This window comes from Hypanus sabinus, chromosome 6 (genome assembly GCF_030144855.1).
Source record: "Hypanus sabinus isolate sHypSab1 chromosome 6, sHypSab1.hap1, whole genome shotgun sequence".
Classification (NCBI taxonomy): Eukaryota; Metazoa; Chordata; class Chondrichthyes; order Myliobatiformes; family Dasyatidae; genus Hypanus; species Hypanus sabinus.
The window spans coordinates 174,871,359-174,894,239 of record NC_082711.1 but is presented as its reverse complement, the minus strand read 5'-3'; the positions used below and the strand labels follow the sequence as shown (position 1 = coordinate 174,894,239).

Genomic DNA, 22,881 nt, shown 5'->3' with positions numbered 1-22,881 from the left:
CAGTTATACCATCTCCCCACTAGCCTTCACAATGGTCATGGAGGTGATCATCAGAGCATCTCAATGGGTAGTTGTTCAGCGTATAAGACCTGGCCTGAGGCTGCCGCTTATCAGAACATACATGGACAATCTCACAACATTCACCACAACCAAGGCTTGTACTGTACGCCTGTCGAGAAAGCTTCAAGAGAATATTGAGCAAGTTCAGCTGAAGATCAAGCAGAGCAAGTCCAAAAGCATCTCCAACGTCAAGGGGAAGCTGGTAGACCAATGCTTCTGCATGGGCAATGAGACGATTCCAACAGTCTTCGAGAAGCCTGTGAAGAGCCTAGGTCGGTGGTATGACGCATCCCTCAAAGACACAGAGCAGGTAGATCAGCTCAGGTAGGATGCCATCAGTGGCCTCAAGAGCATCAGCAGAACCACACTCCCTGGCAAGTTGAAGCTCTGGTTTCTGCAATTTGGGCTTCTTCCATGCCTCATGTGGCCACTAACCCTGTATGAAGTTCCAATCTCAAAGGTGGAAAAAGCTGGAGAGATTGATCACTCATATCTAAGGAAGTGGCTTGGTCTTCTCAGGTGCCTCAGCAGCACAGGGCTCTACAGCAAAGAAGTCCTGGAGCTACTCATTTCCAGTCCTTCAGAGAAGTACAAGTGCACCAAAGTAAGATTGGAGATGATGTTAAGAGGCAAGTGATCCATTTGTAGCACAAGCTGCCCTCATCCTGGATACTGGGAGGAAATGGACTCCATCAAAAGCAACCCAGTAAGCAAAGGCGGCACTCAAGCACTGGGACATTGTGGGCAGAGTGCAGCAAAGGAGGAGCAGTCTTGGCCTTGGGGACAGTACACCAGCCTGGAACAAGGTTGCTCCATCTCAGAGATGCAGGAGATACGTCGGCAGGAGGAGGCAGCAAGATGCGCAAAGGCCATCGCTCAGGCAAGGAAAGGGCAATGGATGAGATGGGAGGGAGTGGAGAAAAGAAAGATCTCCTGGAGAGAGCTGTGGGAGATGCAGACATTCAGAGTGAGTTTCGCCATCAGGGCTGCCTACGATGTCTTGCCGTCTCCCATGAATCTCAGCCAGTGGTATGGAGAGGTCCCCACGTGCTCCCTCTGCCCGACTTCAGCAACACTAAAACACATTCTAGCAGGCTGCAAGACCAGCCTCACTCAAGGCCGATACACCTGGCGGCACAACCAGGTGCTTTGGTGTCTTGTAGCAGTGCTGGAAAGTTGGCGAACAAGTGTTAGCACTCTTCCTCCCCCTTCATCCCACTAGCCATTAACAGCATTTGTCTGGGAAGGTGAGAGTCAAGCCAGACTTGCCACATCAAGACCAGACACTGGGCGGCTAGGCGGAGCACGTGATTGGAAGATGGTGGCAGACTTAGGCCAGAGGCTCTGCTTCCCAACTGAAATCATGGAACCCAACCTCAGTCCAGACCTTGTGCTATGGTCTGCCTCACTCCATCTCGTTTACATCATCAAGCTTACAGTGCCCTGGGAAGATGCAGTGCGGAGTCAGCAGGAGACGCTCATGGAGTGAGTACTGTTTCAGATTCGCTCCATAACCTTTACTTTTTTTAACCTATGATCACCCTTATTTAACTTATTTTTACCTACACCAAAAGATTCTTGCTACTTTTTTGGACTTACCTTTAAGAGTTTATTGTGAATTTTTGAGGAAATGAATACAGAAATGGCTCTTAGACCTAAAGGGCGAGAACCTGGGAAGGATCCTAACGGGAACGGGAAGAAGAAGCAGACTGATCCTAAGCGCACTGAATTGATTTATGAAATGTTATTGGAGGTTTTAAATCAAAAATTTGAAGAACGACGACAAATTCTTAAACAAGATATAAAGGCTTTTCAAGATTATATGGATAAGACAGATTCAGTAGTTAACCAGCAGCAAGTTCTAATCGCAACTCTTCAAGAAGACGCTCGGAAGCGAGACTTGATAATTCAAAAACTGGAGCAGAACTTATTTCGACGATTAAACAGGTGGAAACACTTAAAGCCAAGAGGGTCGATTTTGAGAATCGGTCCAGAAGACAGAACCTATGCATACTTGGTCTCCCGGAAGGTATTGAACAAGGGGACCCCTCGAAGTACTTTGCTCAACTTTTAAAAGATGCGTTCCCTTCTGTATTCCCAGACAGTCCTCCGTTACTCAATCGCGCTCACAGAATTATGTGTCGATCACCAAGTGCTTCAGCTAAACCACCGGTTGTAATTGTCCGATTTCACTATGAGCATGTTAAAGAGCAACTTATTCGTGTAGCTCGGCATGTCGGGATGGTCAAATTTCAAGATCACAATTTTCAATTCGTAGAAGATTTTAGTCCAGAAGTAATGAAGGCTTCTTTTTAAACCTCTGATGTCTGAATGTTATGAGAAAAATCTAAAACCTGCGCTCTTATACCCTGCGAAGCTCAGAATCTCACCTTCAAATGCACCACGGCGTGTTTTCCTTTCTACATCTGAAGCAAGCAGCTTTCTGAAGGAGAACTTCCCTACTGCTACAGACACTCATCTCTAATAAATGAGTGATTTTGATCGTGCAAGATGGTTATTATTTCCAAAATCAGATTTTGTTTCTGGCTACTGGTGTAGGTTTACTCTATATTTTATACTCTAGTTAAAGTTTTTTTTCGACATACTAATCTTTTTTATTTTACTTACTTCAACCACTGTACTTTATCTTTGGTCATTATTATTAATCCTTAGAAGGTGAATTTTTTTTTTACTAAGATGGCAGTTTCTTCTCTGAAATATTTTTGGCTTCTTTTTATTTCGCCTTTTTTTTTTCTCTCGTCTTCTTCCTATAATGCATCTCTTATCACAGTTTAAATTTTTTTTTTGGTTTGTTTGGGTTTTAACCCGATTTATAAGTTACTAGTGATTATATTCTTTTTGTTTTTTTTTACTACCAATTATATTAAGAAGTTTGGTTTTAGTATAGTGATTATTATTTCTTTAGAGTTTGGGTGGATCTTTTTTTTTTATCCTTTATATACGGAGTTGTCTTCTGCTGATATGGGGGTAGATTTAGTTTCATCCTTCCTTTTTCCCCAGACTATTCCTAGCTGGGGTGGTCTTTTTTTTTCCTCTTGGGTGGGGGGTGGGAGGTCTTTTTCTAAATCCTATATTTCTTATATCAGTTTTTTTTAGTTTTTTCATTTGGGCTGATTTTAAACTGCAAAAATGTCCGCGATGTCATCACTTCTGGGTCCACACTTTATTTTTGTTCCTCTTCCGGGTGCATGAGTTCATAATTTGGTTAACCCTTTATATACCAAAGGGTTCATTTCAGAAATATGGCTCAGACCATTAATTTTGTCTCTTGGAATACTAATGGCTTAAACCATCCGATTAAACGGAAAAAGATTTTCAAAGTATTCCAAAGACTTAATGCTCATATTATTTTTGTACAAGAAACTCATGTGAGGAAAGAGGACAATTATTGCTTTTTTAGGTTTTGGAGGGGCCAACAGTATCTTTGAATTCGAATGCCAAAGTAAAGGGAGTTTCAATTTTTATTGACTCCTCTATTGCATTTGTCCAACATGATATCTTTTCGGATCCGAATGGTAGATTTTTGTTAATTACTGGCTTACTTTTTAACAAAAAGTTTGCTATGGTTAATGTTTATGCTCTAAATGTGGATTGTCCTGATTTTTTAAGTCCTTATTTACTTCTCTACCTAATCTAAATGAATATAAGTTAATAATGGGTGGTGACTTTAACTGTTGTTTAAATCCTTTGATGGACAAATCTATTTCTACTCAGACTTTACCTAATAAGTCGGCCACTTGTATTAACTCTTTTTTGACTGATCACGGAATTTTTGATATTTGGAGATTTCGGCATTCTAAGGACAAAGAGTTTTCATTTTTCTCACATGTTTATCATTCCTACTCGAGAATTGATTATTTTTTTATTGACTCTTGTTTTATTCCATCGGTAATTGGTTGTAATTATGATATTATAGCCATCTCTGACCATGCTCCATTAAAACTTTCTATTAAATTTACGGATACAGCTTCTAGTGCTAGACAATGGCAATTTGATTCTACCTTACTGCAAGATCCAGATTTTATTAAATTTATGAAGGAACAGATCGATTTCTTCTTTTCAACTAATTCCACGGATGATATTTCTTGCGGAACACTCTGGGACACTTTTAAAGCATATATACGTGGACAGATTATCTCCTACTCTGTTGGTCTGAGAAAACGCATTAAGAAGGACACTCTTTTATTGGTTGATAAAATTAAAGAGATTGACAAGAAATATTCGATTACTCCGAGTAAGGAGCTTTACAAACAAAGGGTTAAACTTCAAAGGGAACATAGTTTATTAATTACATCTTCGATTGAAAATCAATTAATAAAAACCAGATCTGATTTTTATATACATAGTGATAAATCGGGTAAACTGTTAGCTAGTCAATTGAAGAATGCTTTGGTTAAATGTCAAATTACTAAGATCTATCAGCAGAATGGGGATCTGACAGTTAACCATGATGAGATAAATAAATCATTTTAAGACTTTTATACCTCCCTGTATTATTCCGAATTCCCTCATGATCGTAATACCATGTGTGATTTTCTTGGGAAATTTAATTTTCCAAAATTATCATCAGATGATCTTTCAATATTAGAAACTCCTATTACGGATGCAGAAATTAAAGGGGTTATTTCCTCTATGAATTCTGGAAAGCACTAGGTCCAGATGGGTATACAGTAGAATTTTTTAAATGTTTTTCCGCTACCCTTTCTCCTTGGTTATGCAGGGTTTTTGAAGAAGCAATTACATTGGGCAATCTGCCACAATCTTTTTATAGAGCTTCCATTTCTTTAATATTGAAGAAAGATAAAGACCCTACTGACTGTGCATCCTATAGACCAATATCTTTATTGAATGTAGATTCCAAGATCTTTTCCAAGTTACTGGCAACCAGGCTTGAGAAGATTTTACCCCAAATTATTTCGGAAGATCAAACCGGTTTTATTAAAAATCGCTATTCTTTTTTCAATGTTAGGAGATTATTGAATATTGTTTATACTCCTTCACATAGCACTTTAGAATGTGTTATTTCATTAGATGCGGAGAAAGCATTTGATAGAGTTGAATGGCCATACTTATTTAATGTGCTTGAGAAGTTTAATTTTAGTCCGACATTCATTTCCTGGATTAAACTGATATATCATACTCCAGTAGCCTCGGTGCTTACGAACAATCAAAGATCTCCCTTTTTTCGTTTATTTCGGGGTACTAGACAAGGCTGTCCTCTTAGCCCATTATTATTTGATATTGCTTTAGAACCCTTGGCAATTGCTATCAGAGAATCACAGAACATTTTTGGCATTAATTGTGGGACAGATATACATAAGTTATCATTATATGCAGATGATTTATTATTATTTATTTCTGATCCTGAGAAATCCATTCCTACAGTTTTATCATTGTTGGCTCAATTTACTGATTTTTCCGGGTAAAAATTAAATCTTACTAAGAGTGAATTGTTTCCTTTAAATAGACAGGTTCCAATTTATGGAAATTTACCTTTTAAATTAGTTAATGACTCTTTTATTTACTTAGGGATTAAAATCACAAAAAACTATAAAGACTTATTTAAGGTTAATTTTTTACCCTTAATCGATCAGATTAAATGTTTGTTTACTATGTGGTCACCACTATCTTTATCTCTGATAGGTCTGATTAATGCTATTAAGATGGTTATTTTACCCAAGTTTTTATATATATTTCAAGCGGTACCAATTTTTATTCCGAAATCTTTTTTTGCTAATGTTGATTCAAAAATTTCCTCATATATATGGCAGAATAAAAGTCCTAGGTTAGGTAAAATATATTTACAGAAGGCAAGAAAGGAAGGTGGATTGGCATTGCCTAATTTTAGATTTTATTATTGGGCAGTTAATATCTGATATTTGATATGTTGGTTAAAGGACTGGGATATATCTTTTAGCCCTCAATATAATTATGAAGATACATTCAAAGCCCTTTTATAAGACTAAAAATGATTGGGAAAGAGAACTTAACCTTACTATCCCTATTGAGAATTGGGATAAAATCCTTCAATTAGATAATACATCATCTATATGTGCTAAACATTCATTAATACAGTTTAAAGTTGTGCACAGGGCTCATATGTCCAACGATAAATTGGCTTGTTTTTATTCCTATATAAATCCTATTTGTGACAGATATCATTCTGAGATAGCGTCTTTAACTCATATGTTCTGGTCGTGTCCACTTTTGAAAAAATATTGGAAAGATATTTTTGATATTATTTCTGCGGTATTGAACATTGATTTACAACCTCATCCTATTACTGCAATTTTTGGTTTACCAATGATGGACTCCATTTATCCTCTGCTGCTTGTCGAATGATTGCATTTTTTACATTAATGGCTAGAAGATCTATTTTGTTGAATAGGAAGGAAATTAATCCTCCTACCGTATTTCATTGGTTTTCTCAAACTAAGTTATGTCTAAATTTAGAAAAGTATTGTATTTGATACTTCTATTAAATTTGAAAAGATATGGAGACCATTTATTCAATATTTTCATATGATGTAATATGACCCTGTTCCAAGCCTATTTGTTTTTCCAGTTTCGATTTTATATATGTTGAGAGGATCGGAGTTGACGACACTGATGATTTTGTATTTTTCTGAGATAGTATAAACAGCTCTTTTTTTGCCATTTTTTCTTTTTCTGTTTTTTTCCTTATTAGTTATTAGATTATTAGATTAGTTTTTTTGCATAATTTTTTTCTTTTTCTTTTTTCTTTTTTTATATGTATTATGATATACCTAGGTTTGCCTTGTTTATTTTTATATTGTATCGTCCATGATTTGGGAATACTCATTTATACTGTAATCATTGCAAATGTATTCTTTCATGTTCAGTTGAAATGTGTATGTTTGTAATCCCATTATCTATGTATCAATTTTATTTTATTGATATTAATAACAATAATAAAAAGAGTGAAAAAGGAAGATGCAGTGGAGGAGGCCTACAAGCGCAAGAAGCTGAGGTACACTGAGCTTGTAGCCGATGTGCAGCAACGTGGCTGGAAAGCAAGGGTGCGACCAGTCGAAGTAGACTGCAGAGGATTTGTAGCCACATCAACATCAAGGCTACTCCAGGAGTTGGGAGTGTAAGGGAAGACACATCGACAAGCAGTCAAAGACCTTTTCAGAGCTACTGAAAAGGGTAGTCAGTGGCTCTGGATGAAGAGAAAGGATTCCATCTGACTCCCCAGGTGAGTGAATGGCATCTAGGGGGTGAGCCCGGGACGCCGGGATTCACTGCTGAACCCTCTGGATGTGCCGTGGGCCTATCAGTGAAACACCGAGGAAAGAGGCTGCCCACTTGATAACCCAGAAGATGCCACCACTCACTTGGCTACCCCACAGAGTCTGGGCAGCATTTCTCAGGAGTGAAAATAGGGCTATTAACATCTAGTCCTACATAACATATCTGTTGTTTCTCCACCCCGAGAGTGGCTTCATTGTGGCACGAGAGGAGGCATCCAACGTGCAGGAACTGGAACCGGAATTAAAATGTTTGGCCAATTAGAAGCTCTACTTCTGGTGGATGGAGCAGAAGTGTGCAGTCAGGCTTTCCCCCAATATATGATGGGTCTCAATGTACTGGAGGTTGCATAGGAACACCAGATACAATAGATTACCCCAACAGAATCACTCGTGAAGTATTGCATCACCTGAAAGGACTAATTGGGGCCCTGAATGGGGGTGAATGGGTAGGTGTAGCATTTTGGCACTTGCAGGGATAAGTGCCGGGAGTTAGATTAGTGGGGAGTGACAAATGGACAAGGGAATCACAGAGGGAGCAACTCTTGTGGAAAGCAAAGTGTTGGGGGGAGATAAAGATGTGTTTGGTGGTAGGATTCCTTTGAAGATGTCATAAGTTGCAAAAAACGGTGTGTTGGAAGCAGAGGCTCTTGAGGTGGTAAGTAAGGAGGTGGTATACTTTGGAAGGACAAACTCCAAGGCAGAGTACAAAGTAAAGGGCAGGATACTTGGGAGTGTGGAGGAGCAGAGGGATATGGGGGTACATGTCCACAGAACCCTGAAAGTTGCCTCACAGGTAGATAGGGTAGTTAAGAAAGCTTATGGAGTGGTAGCTTTCATAAGTCGAGGGATAGAGTTTAAGAGTCGCCGGGTAATGATGCAGCTCTATAAAACTCTGGTTAGGCCACACTTGAAGTACTGTGTCCAGTTCTGATCGCCTCACTATAGGAAGGATGTGGAAGCATTGGAAAGGGTACGGAGGAGATTTACAGGATGCTGCCTGGTTTAGAGAGTATGGATTATGATCAGAGATTAAGGGAGCTAGGGCTTTACTCTGGAGAGAAGGATGATGAGAGGAGACATGATAGAGGTGTACAAGATATTAAGAGGAATAGATAGAGTGGACAGCCAGCACCTCTTCCCCAGGGCACCACTGCTCAATACAAGAGGACATGGCTTTAAGGTAAGGGGTGGAAAGTTCAAGGGGGATATTAGAGGAAGGTTTTTTACTCAGAGAATGGTTGGTGCATTGAATCCACAGCCTGAGTCAGTGGTGGAGACAAATAGTGAAATTTAAGAAACTACTAGACAAGTATATGGAGGAATTTAAGGTGGGGGGGGGGGTTTATATGGGAGGCAGGGTTTAAGGGTCAGCACAACATTGTGGGCTGAATGGCCTGTACTGTGCTGTATTTTCCTATGTTCTATGCTACTGTGTGACTCAAAGAAAAGAAAGGTGGAATCAGTCTTTGAACATTCTTCAGGCAGAGTGGAACAGATAGACAAGGTGAAATATTACTAGGGAGGAATAAGGGGTTCAGATTACAGTCATATCATCCATGACCTTACTGAATCGACAGTCAATTCTGAATTCCAGATTTAAAGAGCAGAGCTTTGAGCCAGTTTTCTCTAAATTAGACAATTGATGTCAAGAACTGCTTTCTTAAAATCAAGACAATCAATCAAGATTTTAAAGGCAGAGTTTTGCAGCAGTTTCTCTGAGCTGAGGGATTCATTAGAAACGGGGAATACAAGTAAAGCAGATGCAAGCCAAGCTGGCATTCTAAAGTGTGCCATTTGTTAGAGTGGCTTTGGCTCATCAGGCTTGTGCGAAATTAGGCTTGAGTGAGGCAAATTGTTTTCCAAGTTACTCTGTTCTGATTTGTTCATTTCTCAACTATTAGAGTATATTGGATATTGGATCATTTTTCTCAATAAACAAATCAAGTATAATGCTTTTTGTGTTATTTATTTAATTGGGTTCTCTTTATCAAGTTTTAGGACTTACATGAAGATCTGATCACATTTTAGGTCATATTTTTTTGAAACAGAGAAAATTCTACAGTGTTCACAAACTTTCTAGCACTACTGTAGTTGTTAACAAACAAGAGTTTATGTGCAGTGAGACTCCAAGCAAGGAGAAGCTAATGATTGGGTAAAATTGTAGTCAACAGGATGAGCTGCAACATAAAAGGTGGCCAAAATAGAAAAGGGTGAATATAGGACTGATGATGCTATATTTGTCTGTGTGCAGTATACAGGAAAGGTAGATGAACTTGTAGCACAGTTTTCGACTGGCATGCATGTTATTGTAAACATCACTGAGTCATGGCTGAAAGAAGACAATAGCTGAGAGCTTAACATCCAAGGACAGACATTATGTCGAAAGGACAGGCAGCAGAGCAGAGGGGATGATGTTGCTCTGTTGGTAAGAAATAAAATCAAACCATTAGAAAGAGGTGACATAGAATCAGAAGGTGTTGAATTGTGATGGATGGAGCTAAGAAACTGCAAGGGTAGAAAGACCTTTTATATACTGACCCCCAAACAGTAATACCGATGTAGCCTTCTAATTACAATGGGAAATCTAAAATGCACATCAAAAGGGCAATGTTACAATAGTCATGGGGGATTTCAATATGCAGGTATATTGGGAAAATCAGGTTGGTGCCGGATTCTACGAGGAGGAATTTCTAGAATGCCTACGAGATGGTTTTTCAGAACAATTCATTGTTTAGCCCACTCAAGGTTCAGCTATTCAGGATCGGGTATTGTACAATGAACCAAAATTGATTAAAGAGCTTAAGGTAAAAGAACCCTTGGGGGAAAGTGATCATAATATGATAGAATTCACCCTGAAATTTGATAAGGAGAAGCTAAAATCAGATGCATCAGTATTACAGTGGAGTGAAGGGAGTTAAAGAGGCATGAGGGAAGAGTTGGCCAGAATTGATTGAAATGAACACTGGCAAGGATGAAGGCAGAACAGCAATGGCTGGAATTTCTGAAAGCAATTCAGAAGGCACACGATATATACATCCCAAAGAGGAATAATTATTCTGAAGGAAAGATGACATAACCGTGGTTAACATCACAAGTCAAAGCCAACATAAAAGCAAAAGTAGAGAGGTCATATAATAGAGCCAAAAATTGGAAGAAAGTTAGAGGATTGGGAAGCTTTTAAAAACCAGAAGGAAACTAAAAAAGCTATTAAAGTAAAGATGGAAAACAAAGGTAAGTTAGCCAATAATATTAAAAAGGATACCAAAAGTTTCTTCAGATACATGAAGGTAGAGCCATAGATGTAGTGTATATGGATTTTAGCAAGGCATTTGATAAGGTACCCCATGCAAGGCTTATTGAGCAAGTAAGGAGGTATGGGCTCCAAGGGGACCTTGCTTTGTGGATCCAGAACTAGCTTTCCCATAGAGGCAATGAGTGGTTGTAGATGTGTCATATTCTACATAGAGGCCAGTGACCAGTGGTGTCCTCAGGGATCTGTTCTGGGACCCCTATTCTTCGTGATTTTTATAAATAACCTGGATGAGTAAATGGAGGGATAGGTTAGTAAATTTCCAGATGACACAAAGGTTGGAGGTGTTGTGGATAGTGTGGTGGGCTGTCAGAGGTTACAGTGGGACATTGATAGGATGCAAATCTGGGCTGAGAAGAGGCAGATGAAGTTCAACCCAGGTCAGGTGGTTCATTTTGGTAGGTCAAATATGATGGCAGATTATAGCATTATTGGCAAGACTCTCGGCAGTGTGGAGGATCAGAGGGATCTTAGGGTCTGAGTCCATAGGACACTCAAAGCTGCTACGCAGGTTCACTTTGTGGTTAAGAAGGCAAACAGTGCATTGGCCTTCATCAATCATGGGATTGCATTTAGGAGCCGAGAAGTAATGCTGTAGCTACCTAGGGCCCTTGTGCTCAGTTCTGTTTGCCTCACTGCAGGAAGAACGTGGAAACCATAGAAAGGGTGCAGAGCAGATTTACAAGGATGTTGCTTGGATTGGGGAGCATGCCTTGAGAATAGGTTGAGTGAACTTGGCTTTTTCTCCTTGGAGCAACGGAGGATGAGAGGTGACCTGATAGAGGTGTATAAGATGATGAGAGGCATTGATTGTGTGGATAGTAAGAGGCTTTTTCACGGGGCTGAAATGGCTAACATGAGAGGACATAGTTTTAAGGTGCTTGAAAGTAGGTACAGAGAAGATATCAGGGGTAAGTTGTTGTTTTATGCAAAGAGTGGTGAGTGCATGGAATGGGCTGCCAATGGCCATGGTAGAGGTGGAAACGATAGGATCTTTTAAGAGGTTCCTGGATTGATACATGAAGCTTAGAAAAATAGAGGACTATGGGTAAGCCTAGGTAGCTCTAAGGTAAGGACATGTTCAGCACAGCTTTGTGGGCCGAAGGGCCTGTATTGTGTTGTAGGTCTTCTATGTTTCTATACATGAGGATAAAGTGCAAAAGAGGATATTGGATCATTGGAAAATGATGTTGGAGAGGTAATAATGGGGGTGAGGTCAAGTAAATGGCAGGTGAACTGAATAACTATTAGATAGAAAGAATGCAGAGAGAATGTTTCCTGTTGTAGGGGAGTCTAGGATCAGATGACATCCCTTTAGAACAAAGTTCTTTAGCCTGAGGGTGGTGAATGTGTGAACTCCACTGCTACAGATGGCTGTGGAAGCCAAGTTATTTAAAGCAGAGCTTGATAGGTTATTGATTAATAAAGGCATCAAAGGTTATGGGCAGGAAGATGGAGTTAGGAGGTGTAATATAACAGCCATGGTGGAGCAGACTTGATGGATAGGCTGAATGGCACAATTTTACTTCTCTGTCTAATTTTGCATTGTTCTTCACTTTGGAAGACATTAGCAGTGTGGTGGAAGTTCTGGGTGTTAGAGGCCAAATTACCATTACTAGGGAAAAGGTTCTTGGGAAACTTAAAGGTTTAAAGGTAGATAAGGCACCTAGACCAGATGATCTCACCCAAGTTCTGAAAAAGGTGGCTGAAGAGACTGGGGGTATAAGTAATGATCTTTCAATATCACTGGATTATGGAATGGTTCCACTCTTCAAGAGGGGAGAGAGGCAGAAGAAAGGAAATCACAGATCAGTTAGTCTGACCTCCGGTTGGGAAGATGTTGGAGCCAATTGTTAAGGATATGGTTTTGGGGTATTTGGAACACATAAAATAGGCCGTAGTCAGCATGGTTTCCTCCAGGGAAAATCTTGACTGACAAGTCTGTTAGAATTCTTTGAAGAAATAACAAGCAAGATAGACAAAGGAGAATCAGTTGGTGTTCTGCACTCAGATTTTCAGGTGCCACACACGAGGCTGCTTAACAAGATATGAGCCCATGGTATTACCGGAAAGATTCTCACATGGATAAAGCAGTGGCTGATTGGCAAGAGGCAAAGAGTGGACATAAAGGGAGCCTTTTCTGGCTGGCTGCTTCTGACTAGTGGTGTTCATCAGGGGTCTGCGTTGGAACCAATTCTTTTTAACATTATATGTCAGTGATTTGGATGATGGAATTGATTACTTTATTTCAGGTGATATAAAGATAGGTGAAGGGACAGATAGTTTGGAGGAAGTGGAGAGGCTGCCAAAAGACTTAGACAGAATAGAAGAAAGGGCAAAGAAGTGGCAGATGGAATACAGTGCCTGGAAGGCTATGATCATGCAATTTAGAAGAAATGAAAGGGGTAACTTTTCTAAATGGTTAGTAAAGAAGTACAAAACTTTGAGACGCAAAGGGACTTTGAGTCCTTGTGCAGGATTCCCTAAAGATTAATTTGCAGGTTGAGTCTATGGTGAGGAAGGCAAATGCAATATTAACATTCATTTCAAGAGGACTAGAATATAAAAGCATGGAGTTAATGTTGAGACTTCATAAAACATGGGTGAGGCCTCACTTGGGAGTATTATGAGCAGTTTTGGACTCTTTATCATAGAAAGGCTGTGCTGAAGGTGGAGAGGGCTCAAAGGAGGTTCTCAAAAATGACTCCAGGATTGAATGGTTTGTCATATGAAGAGCATTTGATGGCTCTGAGCCCATTGCTCTCACATCCATCATCATGAAGTATTCTGAGAGGCATGTCATGAGGCACAAAAAGACCCTGCCACCCCCCTCACTGGACTCCTTGCAGTTTGCGTATCATCCCAACCACTCAACAGACAATGCCATTGCCACCACCCTCCACCTGGCCCTCACCCACCTGCACATAATGTTTGAATGCTGTTCATAGACTTCAGTTCAGCATTGAACACAATCATTCCCCAGCACCTGATTGGAAAGCTGAAACTGCTGGGCCTGAACACCTCCCTCTGCAACTGGATCCTAGACTTCCTGACTGGAGACCTCAGTCAGTCTGGATAGGGAGCAGCATCTCCAACACCATTACACTGAGCACGGGGGGCCCCCCCCCAGGGCTGTATCCTCAATCCACTGCTGTTCACTCTGCTGACCCACAACTGTGCAGCAATACACAGCTCGAATCACATAATCAAGTTCGCCGATAACATGACTGTGGTGGGTCTCATCAGCAAGAACGACAAGTCAGCATACAGAGAGGAGATGCAGCGGCTAACAGACTGATGCAGAGCCAACACAATGTGAGCAAAACAAAGGAGATGGTGGTTGACTTCAGGAGAGCACGGAGCGACCACTCTCCGCTGAACATTGACGGCTCCTCTGCTGAGATCATTAAGAGCACCAGATTTCTTGGTGTTCATCTGGCGGAGAATCTCACCTGGTTCCTCAATTCCAGCTCCACAGTCAAGAAAGCCCAGCAGCATCTCTACTTTCTGCAAAGGCTGAGAAAAGTCCATCTCCCACCCTCCCATCCTCACTACATTCTGCAGAGGATGTAGTGAGAGCATCCTGAGCAGCTGCATCACTGCCTGGTTCAGGAATTACACCATCTTGGATCACAAGACCCTGCAGCGGATAGTGAGGTCAGCTGAGAAGATCATCAGGGTCTCTCTTCCCGCTATTACAGACATTTACACCACACACTGCACCCGCAAAGCTAACAGTATTGTGAAGGAACCCATGCACCCCTCACACAGACTCTTCTCCCTCCTGCTATCTGGCAAAAGGTACCGTAGCATTCGGGCTCTCACAACCAGACTGTGCAACAGTTTCTTCCCCCAAGCCATCAACATCATTTATTATTATATTGTAATTTGTCCTCTACTGTGCCTATTGTCTTGTTTATATAATAACTGTACTGCCCTGTGCAGTTTTGTGCACTTTATGTCATCCTGTGCAGGTCTGTAGTCTAGTGCAGTTTTTATGTTGTTTCATGTAGTCTAGTGTAGCCTTGTGCTGTCTAGTGTAGTTTTGAGTTTCAGGTAGCAGCAGGGTCCTGGAGGAACATTGTTTCGTTTTTACTGTGTACTGTACCAGCAGTTTATGGTCAAAATGACAATAAACTTGACTTGAGAATTCAGAAGACTGAGGGATGACCTCATTTGAGCCTATCAAATGGTGTAAGGTCTTGGTACAGTGGATGTAGAAAGAATGTTTCCTATGGTGGGAGAGTCTAAGATCACAGGAGACGGCCTCAGAATAGAGGGGCATCCTTTCAGAATGGAGATGAGGAGGAATTTCTTTAGCCAGAGAGTGGCGAATTGATGGCACCCGTTGCCATAGGCAGCTGTGGAGACCAAGTCTGTACGTATATTTAAGGCAGAAGTTGATAGATTCTTGCTGGTCAGGGCATGAACGGATACGGAGAGAAGGCAGGAGATTGGATCTGAGAGAGAAAATGGATCAGCCATGAAATGGAGGAGCAGACTTGATGTACCAAATGGCTTCATTCTGCTCCTGCATTTTATGGTCTTATGAATGCCAGAGTAGGCTTGAGAGGGCAAGTAGTCTTCAACTCCCAATTCGTATTTTTATATGTATGGAATACTCAGAGGATCTACTCAGATCATTGGAAACGTGCTGCTACAAACAAATGCCACAGATGAATAGTATGATTAATAATGAAATAGTACAGACCATTCAAAACTTTAAGCATCTAAGTTTTAAACACATCACCAAGTGATTAAGGGAGGGTAGGTACACAAGAACACGTTTGGATCTTAAAGTTATTTAATAAAGTAACACACAAGACTGTTAAATGAACTAAGAACTCTTGGCATAATACATCAGCATAAAGAAAAGACTGATTAAAGGACAGAAAACAAATAAAGATAATTTTCAGAGAGGCACAGTTACAGTTAGGAATAGTACTTGGCTCCCAGTTACTGTATTTATAAACTATGTAAATGACTTGGATGACAGGACACAGTGTACATCTAAAACTGCTGACAGAAACCATAGAGACACATTTCATGCAGAGTGTAAGGGATATAAATAAGTTCAATGAATAACTAAACAGCAGAAGGCATATAATGTGGAAAATTAAGCATCAAAAACAATTATTTGATTAGAATAATTCTAACATCCACTTTGCACTATAATTTACCAAAACTAAAATTACTCCAAAAGACAAAGTATTCACCAATATTCACCAAATATTAGTTTTTTAAGTCAGGGAATTTGATTGTATTCCTAATTTTTCATTAGTACTTCAGCATTCAATGAACTTTGCAACATAATGCAGATTTACAATGTCTGAATAAAAGCCATCTCCTCAGATGGGACTGACCAGTAAAGTATTCAATTACCTACTTTATTGCCCATTCTTTAAAGTCTATGATAACTTCTAGGAGGAAGTAGTGTAGAGTGGTGACAGGCCGCCTCCATAAAACTATTGTCTCCCTCTCCTCTTGATCCTTCAGTTTCCTCTCATTCAATGACAAGAGATCTGAAATAAAAAAGCCATTTTCAAAATCTATTTATTCAAATCAATACATCAATTTAGAATTTTAAAGATGCCCTGGTAGCATCCAGTTTGATCTTCAATATTAGAACTGATTTTGAAAACTCAACTTAGAGCACAGAAAGTTATCAGACATGCAAACCTCTACCAAGAGGTGTTCAAGGATGTTAAGAGAGCATTAACAAAACCTGAATTATCTAATGGTCCCATGGTATTGAGTATGTACAAGGTAGGGAAAGGTTTAGTAACTTGATTCTGCAGTATTGCCATACCAAGTGACACTCTTCTCCTATCTTTAGGAGGGGAGAAAGTTAGCGGAACACCCACAGGTCCTCATTTAGTGATTACCAGTGAGCAGCCTTAAGCTCCTGGACATCAATATCTCAGAGGATTTATATCAGGTCCAACACATTGATGCAATCATGAAGGAACTTTGTTAACAGCTTGAGGAGCTTTAATATGTCATTAAAAATTAGCATTCTGACTAGTTGCATAACAATGTGCTATGGTAGTCCATCATTGACACAACCCCTTTCACCATCAAGGACATAGTCAAGAAACTCTGCCTCAAGATGGTAGCACCCTTCACCATTAATCATAAACCCATTAACACTTTCATTATTCCTTTTTTTGCACTATTCATTTATTTTGGAATCTATAGCAATTTCATGTCTTTGCACTACATTGCTGCCTTAAAACAAATTTCAAGTTGTATAAGACAGTGATAATTATAAAACTGTACAAGACTGCAATTCGAGAGGGAGAAGCCCAAGTCATTTGTACCAGTATTGCAGTGGAATAAAGGGAATTACAGAGGCATGAGAGGAGCTTGCCCAGATGGGTTAGAGGGAGATACTAGCAGGGATGATGGCAGAACAGAGGTGGCTGCAGTTTCTGGGAGTAGTTCACAAGGCACAGGATAGAAATATCCCACAGAAGTCACAGCTCCCAAATGGCAGGGCTAGGCAACCATGGTTGACAAAGAAAGTTAAGGACTTCAAAAGCCAAAGAAAGGGTATCAAGGGACGACTGCACAAGCATGTGAACGTCAGTGAGTTAGACTAGTGCGAAGAGTTTAAAAGCAGACAATTTTATAGAGCAGGGAACTGGGTGGAGGTAGATAGAGTAGGAGGGCTTTGGCTCAACGGAGCTTCACCGATAACGAAGCAAGGTAGGTTACCTGTGAAGAATAGAAACAGGAAGTATGTCTGCGAGGCCGGTGTTCTGCACTGGGTGTCAGATGTGAGATGTCCGGTAGACTCCCAGCCTCCCAGGCGGCCACATCTGCGCCAGGTGCGTCGAGCCACAGCTCCTTAGGGACCGGGTTAGGGAACTGGAGCTGCAGCTGCAGCTCGATGAATTTTGCCTGGTCATGGAAAGTGAGGTGGTGATAGAGAGGAGCTTATAGGCAATAAAGTCACACTGGGGCCTTGAGAGACAGATAAGTGGGTAACAGTCAAGAGGGGGATATCGAGAGCACCCATGTGCTGTCCCCGTAACAATAAGTACTCCTGTTTGAGTATGGTTGGGGGGGAACGGCCTACCTGGGGGAAGCAAGAGTCTGGCCCTGTGGCTCAGAAGGGTAGGGAAAGGATGAGGATGGCAGCAGTGACAGGGGACTCTATAGTTAGGGATCAGACAGGCAATTCTGTGGACACAGGAAAGAAACATGGATGGCAGTTTGCCTCCCAGGTGCAGGATTTGGGATGTTTCTGATCACATCCACAATATCCTGAAGTGGGAAGGTGAACAGCCAGAGGTCGTGGTACATATTGGTACCAGCGACATGGGCAGCAAAAGGGAGGAGATCCTGAAAACAGACTACAGGAAGTTAGGAAGGAAGTTGAGAAGCACGACCTCAAAAGGTAGTAATCTCAGGATTACTGCCTGTGCCACACGACAGTGAGTACAGGAATAGAGAGAGGTGGAGAATAAATGCATGGCTGAGGGATTAGAACAAGGGGCAGGGATTCAGATTTCTGGATCATTGGGACCTCTTTTGGGACAGGTTGCACTTGAATCACAAGGGGACCAATATTCTGGCAGGGAAGTTTGCTAAGGCTATTGGGGAAAGTTTAAACTAGAATTGCTGTGGGGTGGGAACCAAACTGACGAGACAGGAAGGGGTTGTTGGCCACAAATAGAGAAAGCTTGGAGACAGTGCAAGAGGGAGGATAGGTAGGTTATAGAGAATGGATGCTTAGACCGATGGCTTGAGATGTGTCTATTTTAATACAAGGAGTATTATGATCAAGGCAGATGAACTTAGATCAGTACTTGGAGCTATGATGTTGTGGCCATTACAGAGACTTGGATGGCTCAGGGGCAGGAATTGTTACTTAGACAGCCAAGCTATAGATGCTTCAGAAAGGACAGGGAGGTAGGCAAAAGAGGTGGGGGTGTGGCACTACTGATCAGAGACAGCGTCCTGGCTTCAGAAAAGGAGCAAGTCATGGAGGGATTGTCTGCAGAGTCTCTATGGGTGGAAGTTAGAAACAGGAAGGGATCAATAACTCTGTTTTTTTTAAATAGAGTGACAGATTCTGCAATGGTGCAATAATAACAGGGTTGTCATGGTGGGAGATTTTAACTTACCAAATATCAATTGGCATCTCCCTAGTGCAAGAGGTTTAGATGGGGTAGTGTTTGTTTGGTGTGTTCAGGAAGGTTTCCTGACACAATATGTAGATAAGCCTACAAGACCTTACAAGAGTCTGTACTTGATCTGGTATTGGGAAATGAACCTGGTCAGGTCTCTCAGTAGGAGAGCATTTTAGAGATAGTGATCACAATTCTATCTCCTTTACCATAGCATTGGAGAGGGTAAACAACAGACAAATTAGGAAAGCGTTTAATTGGAGTAAGGGGAAATCTGAGGCTATCAGACAGAAATTTGGAAGCATAAATTGGGAACAGATGTTCTCAGGGAAAGATACGGCAGAAATGTGGCAAATATTCAGGGGATATTTGCATGGCGTTCTACATAGGTACGTTCCAATGAGACAGCAAAAGGATGGTAGGGTATAGGAACTGTGGTGTTCAAAGGCTGTTGAAAATCTAGTCAAGAAGAAAAGAAAAGCTTACAGAAGGTTCAAAAAACTAATTAGTGATAGAGATCTAGAAGATTATAAGGCTTGCAGGAAGGAGTTTAAGAATGAAATTATGAGAGCCAGAAGAGGTGATGAGAAGCTTGGTGAGCAGGATTAAGGAAAACCCCAAGGCATTCTACGAGTATGTGATGAGCAAAAGGATAAAATGTGAGAGAATAGGACCAATCAAGTGTGACAGTGGAAAAAGTGCATATGGAACCGGAGGAGATAGCAGAGTTGCTTCAGTATTTACATCAGAAAAGGGTCTTGGCAATTGTAGGGATGACTTAGAGGATTGAAAAGCTTAAGTATATAGACATTAAGAAAGAGGATGTGCTGGAGCTTTTGGAAAGCATCAAATTGGATTAAGTCTTCAGGACCGGATGAGATGCACCCCAGGCTACTGTGGGAGGCGAGGGAGGAGATTGCTGAGCCTCTGGCAATGACCTTTGCATCATCAATGGGGACAGGGAAGGTTCCAGAGGATGTTTCCCTTATTCAAGAAAGGGTGTAGAGATAGGCCAAGAAATTATAGACCAGTGAGTCTTATTTCAGTGGTTGGTAAGCTGATAGAAAAGATCCCAAGAGGCAGGATTTAAGAACATTCAGAGAAGCATAATATGATTAGAAATAGTCAGGAAGGCTTTGTCAAAAGCAGGTCATGCCTTACGACCCTGACTGAATTTTTTGAGGATGTGACTAAACACATTGATGAAGGTAGAGCAATAGCTGTAGTGTATATGGATTTCAGCAAGGCATTTAAAGTAGCCCATGCAAGGCTTAATTGAGAAAGTAAGGAGGCATGGGATCCAAAGGGACATTGCTTTGTGGATCCAGAACTGGCTTGCCCACAGAAGGCAAAGAGTGGTTGTAGACAGGCCATATCTGCATGGAGGTCGGTGACCAGTGGAGTGCCTCAGGGATCTGTTCTGGGACTCCTATTCTTTGCGATTTTTATAAATGACCTGGTCGAGGAAGTGGAGGGATGGGTTAGTAACCCATGGTTTGCTACTGTTGTTCAGGAGGCTTTAAACTAATGTGGCAGGGGGATGGGAACAAGTACAGAGAGACAGAGAGGTGTAAAATGAGGGTAGAAGCAAAAAGTAGTAAGGTGAAAAGTAAAAGTGACAGGCAGGCACTCCAGGGCAAAAAGCAAAAAGGGCCACTTTTCAACTTAATTGTATAAGGGCTAAGAGTGTTGTAAAAACAAGCCTGAAGGCTTTGTGTGTCAATGCGAGGAGCATTCGTAACAAGGTGGATGAATTGAATGTGCAGATAGTTATTAATGAATATGATATAGTTGGGATCACAGAGACATGGCTCCAGGGTGACCAAGGATGGGAGCTCAACATCCAGGGATGTTCAATATTCAGGAGGGATAGACAGGAAAGAAAAGGAGGTGGGGTAGCATTGCTGGTTAAAGAGATTTACGCAATAGAAAGGAAGGACATTAGCCTGGAGGATGTGGAATTGATTTGGGTGGAGCTGCATAACACTAAGGGGCAGAAAACGATGGTGGGAATTGTGTACAGGCCACCTAACAGTAATAGTGAGGCTGGGGATGGCATTAAACAGGAAATTAGAAATGCGTGCAATAAAGGAACAATAGTTATAATGGGTGACTTCAACCTACATATAGATTGGGTGAACCAAATTGGTAAGGGTGCTGAGAAAGAAGATTTCTTGGAATGTATGCGGGATGGTTTTCTGAGCCAACAGGCCGAGGAACCAACTAGAGAGCAGGCCATTCTAGATTGGGTATTGAACAATGAGGAAGGGTTAGTTAGCAATCTTGTCGTGCGAGGCCCCTTGGGAAAGAGTGACCACAATATGGTGGAATTCTTCATTAAGATGGAGAGTGACATAGTTAATTCAGAAACAAAAGTTCTGAACTTAAAGAAGGGTAACTTTGAAGGTATGAGATGTGAATTAGCTAAGATAGACTGGCAAATGATACTTAAAGGGTTGACAGTGGATATACAATGGCAAGCATTTAAAGATCGCATGGATGAACTACAACAATTGTTCATCCCAGTTTGGCAAAAGAATAAACCAGGGAAGGTAGTGCACCCGTGGCTGACAAGGGAAATTAGGGATAGTATCAAGTTCAAAGAAGAAACATATAAATTAGCCAGAAAAAGCGATACACCTGAGGACTGGGAGAAATTCAGAGTCCAGCAGAGGAGGACAAAGGGCTTAATTAGGAAAGGGAAAAAAGATTACGAGAGAAAGCTGGCAGGGAACATAAAAACTGACTGTAAAAGCTTTTATAGATATGTGAAAAGAAAAAGATTGATCAAGACAAATGTAGGTCCCTTACAGTCAGAAAGAGGTGAATTGATCATAGGGAACAAGGACATGGCAGACCAATTGAATAACTACTTTGGTTCTGTCATCACTAAGGAGGACATAAATAATCTTCCGGAAATAGTAGGGAACTGAGGGTCTAGTGAGATGGAGGAACTGAGGGAAATACATGTTAGTAGGGAAGTGGTGTTAGGTAAATTGAAGGGATTAAAGGCAGATAAATCCCCAGGGCCAGATGGTCTGCATCCCAGAGTGCTTAAGGAAGTAGCCCAAGAAATAGTGGATGCATTAGTGATAATTTGTCAAAATTCCTTAGATTCTGGATTAGTTCCTGAGGATCGGAGGATGGCTAATGCAACCCCACTTTTTAAAAAAAGGAGGGAGAGAAAAACCAGGGAATTATAGACCCGTTAGTCTGACATCGGTGGTGGGGAAAATGCTAGAGTCGGTTATCAAAGATGTGATAACAGCACATTTGGAAAGAGGTGAAAGCTTCGGACAAAGTCAGCATGGATTTGTGAAAGGAAAATCATGTCTGACGAATCTTATAGAATTTTTTGAAGATGTAACTAGTAGAGCGGATAGGGGAGAGCCAGTGGATGTGGTATATTTAGATTTTCAAAAGGCTTTTGACAAGGTCCCACACAGGAGATTAGTGTGCAAACTTAAAGCACATGGTATTGGGGGTATGGTATTGATGTGGATAGAGAATTGGTTGGCAGACAGGAAGCAAAGGGTGGGAGTAAACGGGACCTTTTCAGAATGGTAGGCAGTGACTAGTGGGGTACCTCAAGGCTCAGTGCTGGGACCCCAGTTGTTTACAATATATATTAATGATTTAGACGAGGGAATTAAATGCAGCATCTCCAAGTTTGCGGATGACATGAAGCTGTGAGGAGGATGCTAAGAGGATGCAGGGCGACTTGGATAGGTTAGGTGAGTGGGCAAATTCATGGCACATGCAATTTAATGTGGATAAATGTGAGGTTATCCACTTTGGTTGCAAGAACAGGAAAACAGATTATTATCTGAATGGTGGCCAATTAGGAAAAGGGGAGCTGCAACGAGACCTGGGTGGCATTGTACACCAGTCATTGAAGGTGGGCATGCAGGTACAGCAGGCGGTGAAAAAGGCAAATGGTATGTTGGCATTCATAACAAAAGGATTTAAGTACAGGAGCAGGGAGGTTCTACTGCAGTTGTACAAGGCCTTGGTGAGACCACACCTAAAATATTGTGTGCAGTTTTGGTCTCCTAATCTGAGGAAAGACATTCTTGCCATA

At 41.1% G+C, this 22,881-nt stretch overlaps 1 protein-coding gene across 5 annotated transcripts in view; it reads right to left on the bottom strand.

Moving 5' to 3' along the window:
• Positions 1-22,881, bottom strand: part of vmp1 (vacuole membrane protein 1) — a 200,091-nt gene that overhangs the window by 127,736 nt on the left and 49,474 nt on the right. For all 5 annotated transcript variants that reach the window (XM_059973627.1, XM_059973629.1, XM_059973628.1 and 2 more), the window contains one exon: positions 16,052-16,187. In XM_059973627.1, coding sequence (XP_059829610.1) covers positions 16,052-16,187 — 136 coding nt within the window. The remainder of the gene's footprint in view (positions 1-16,051; positions 16,188-22,881) is intronic.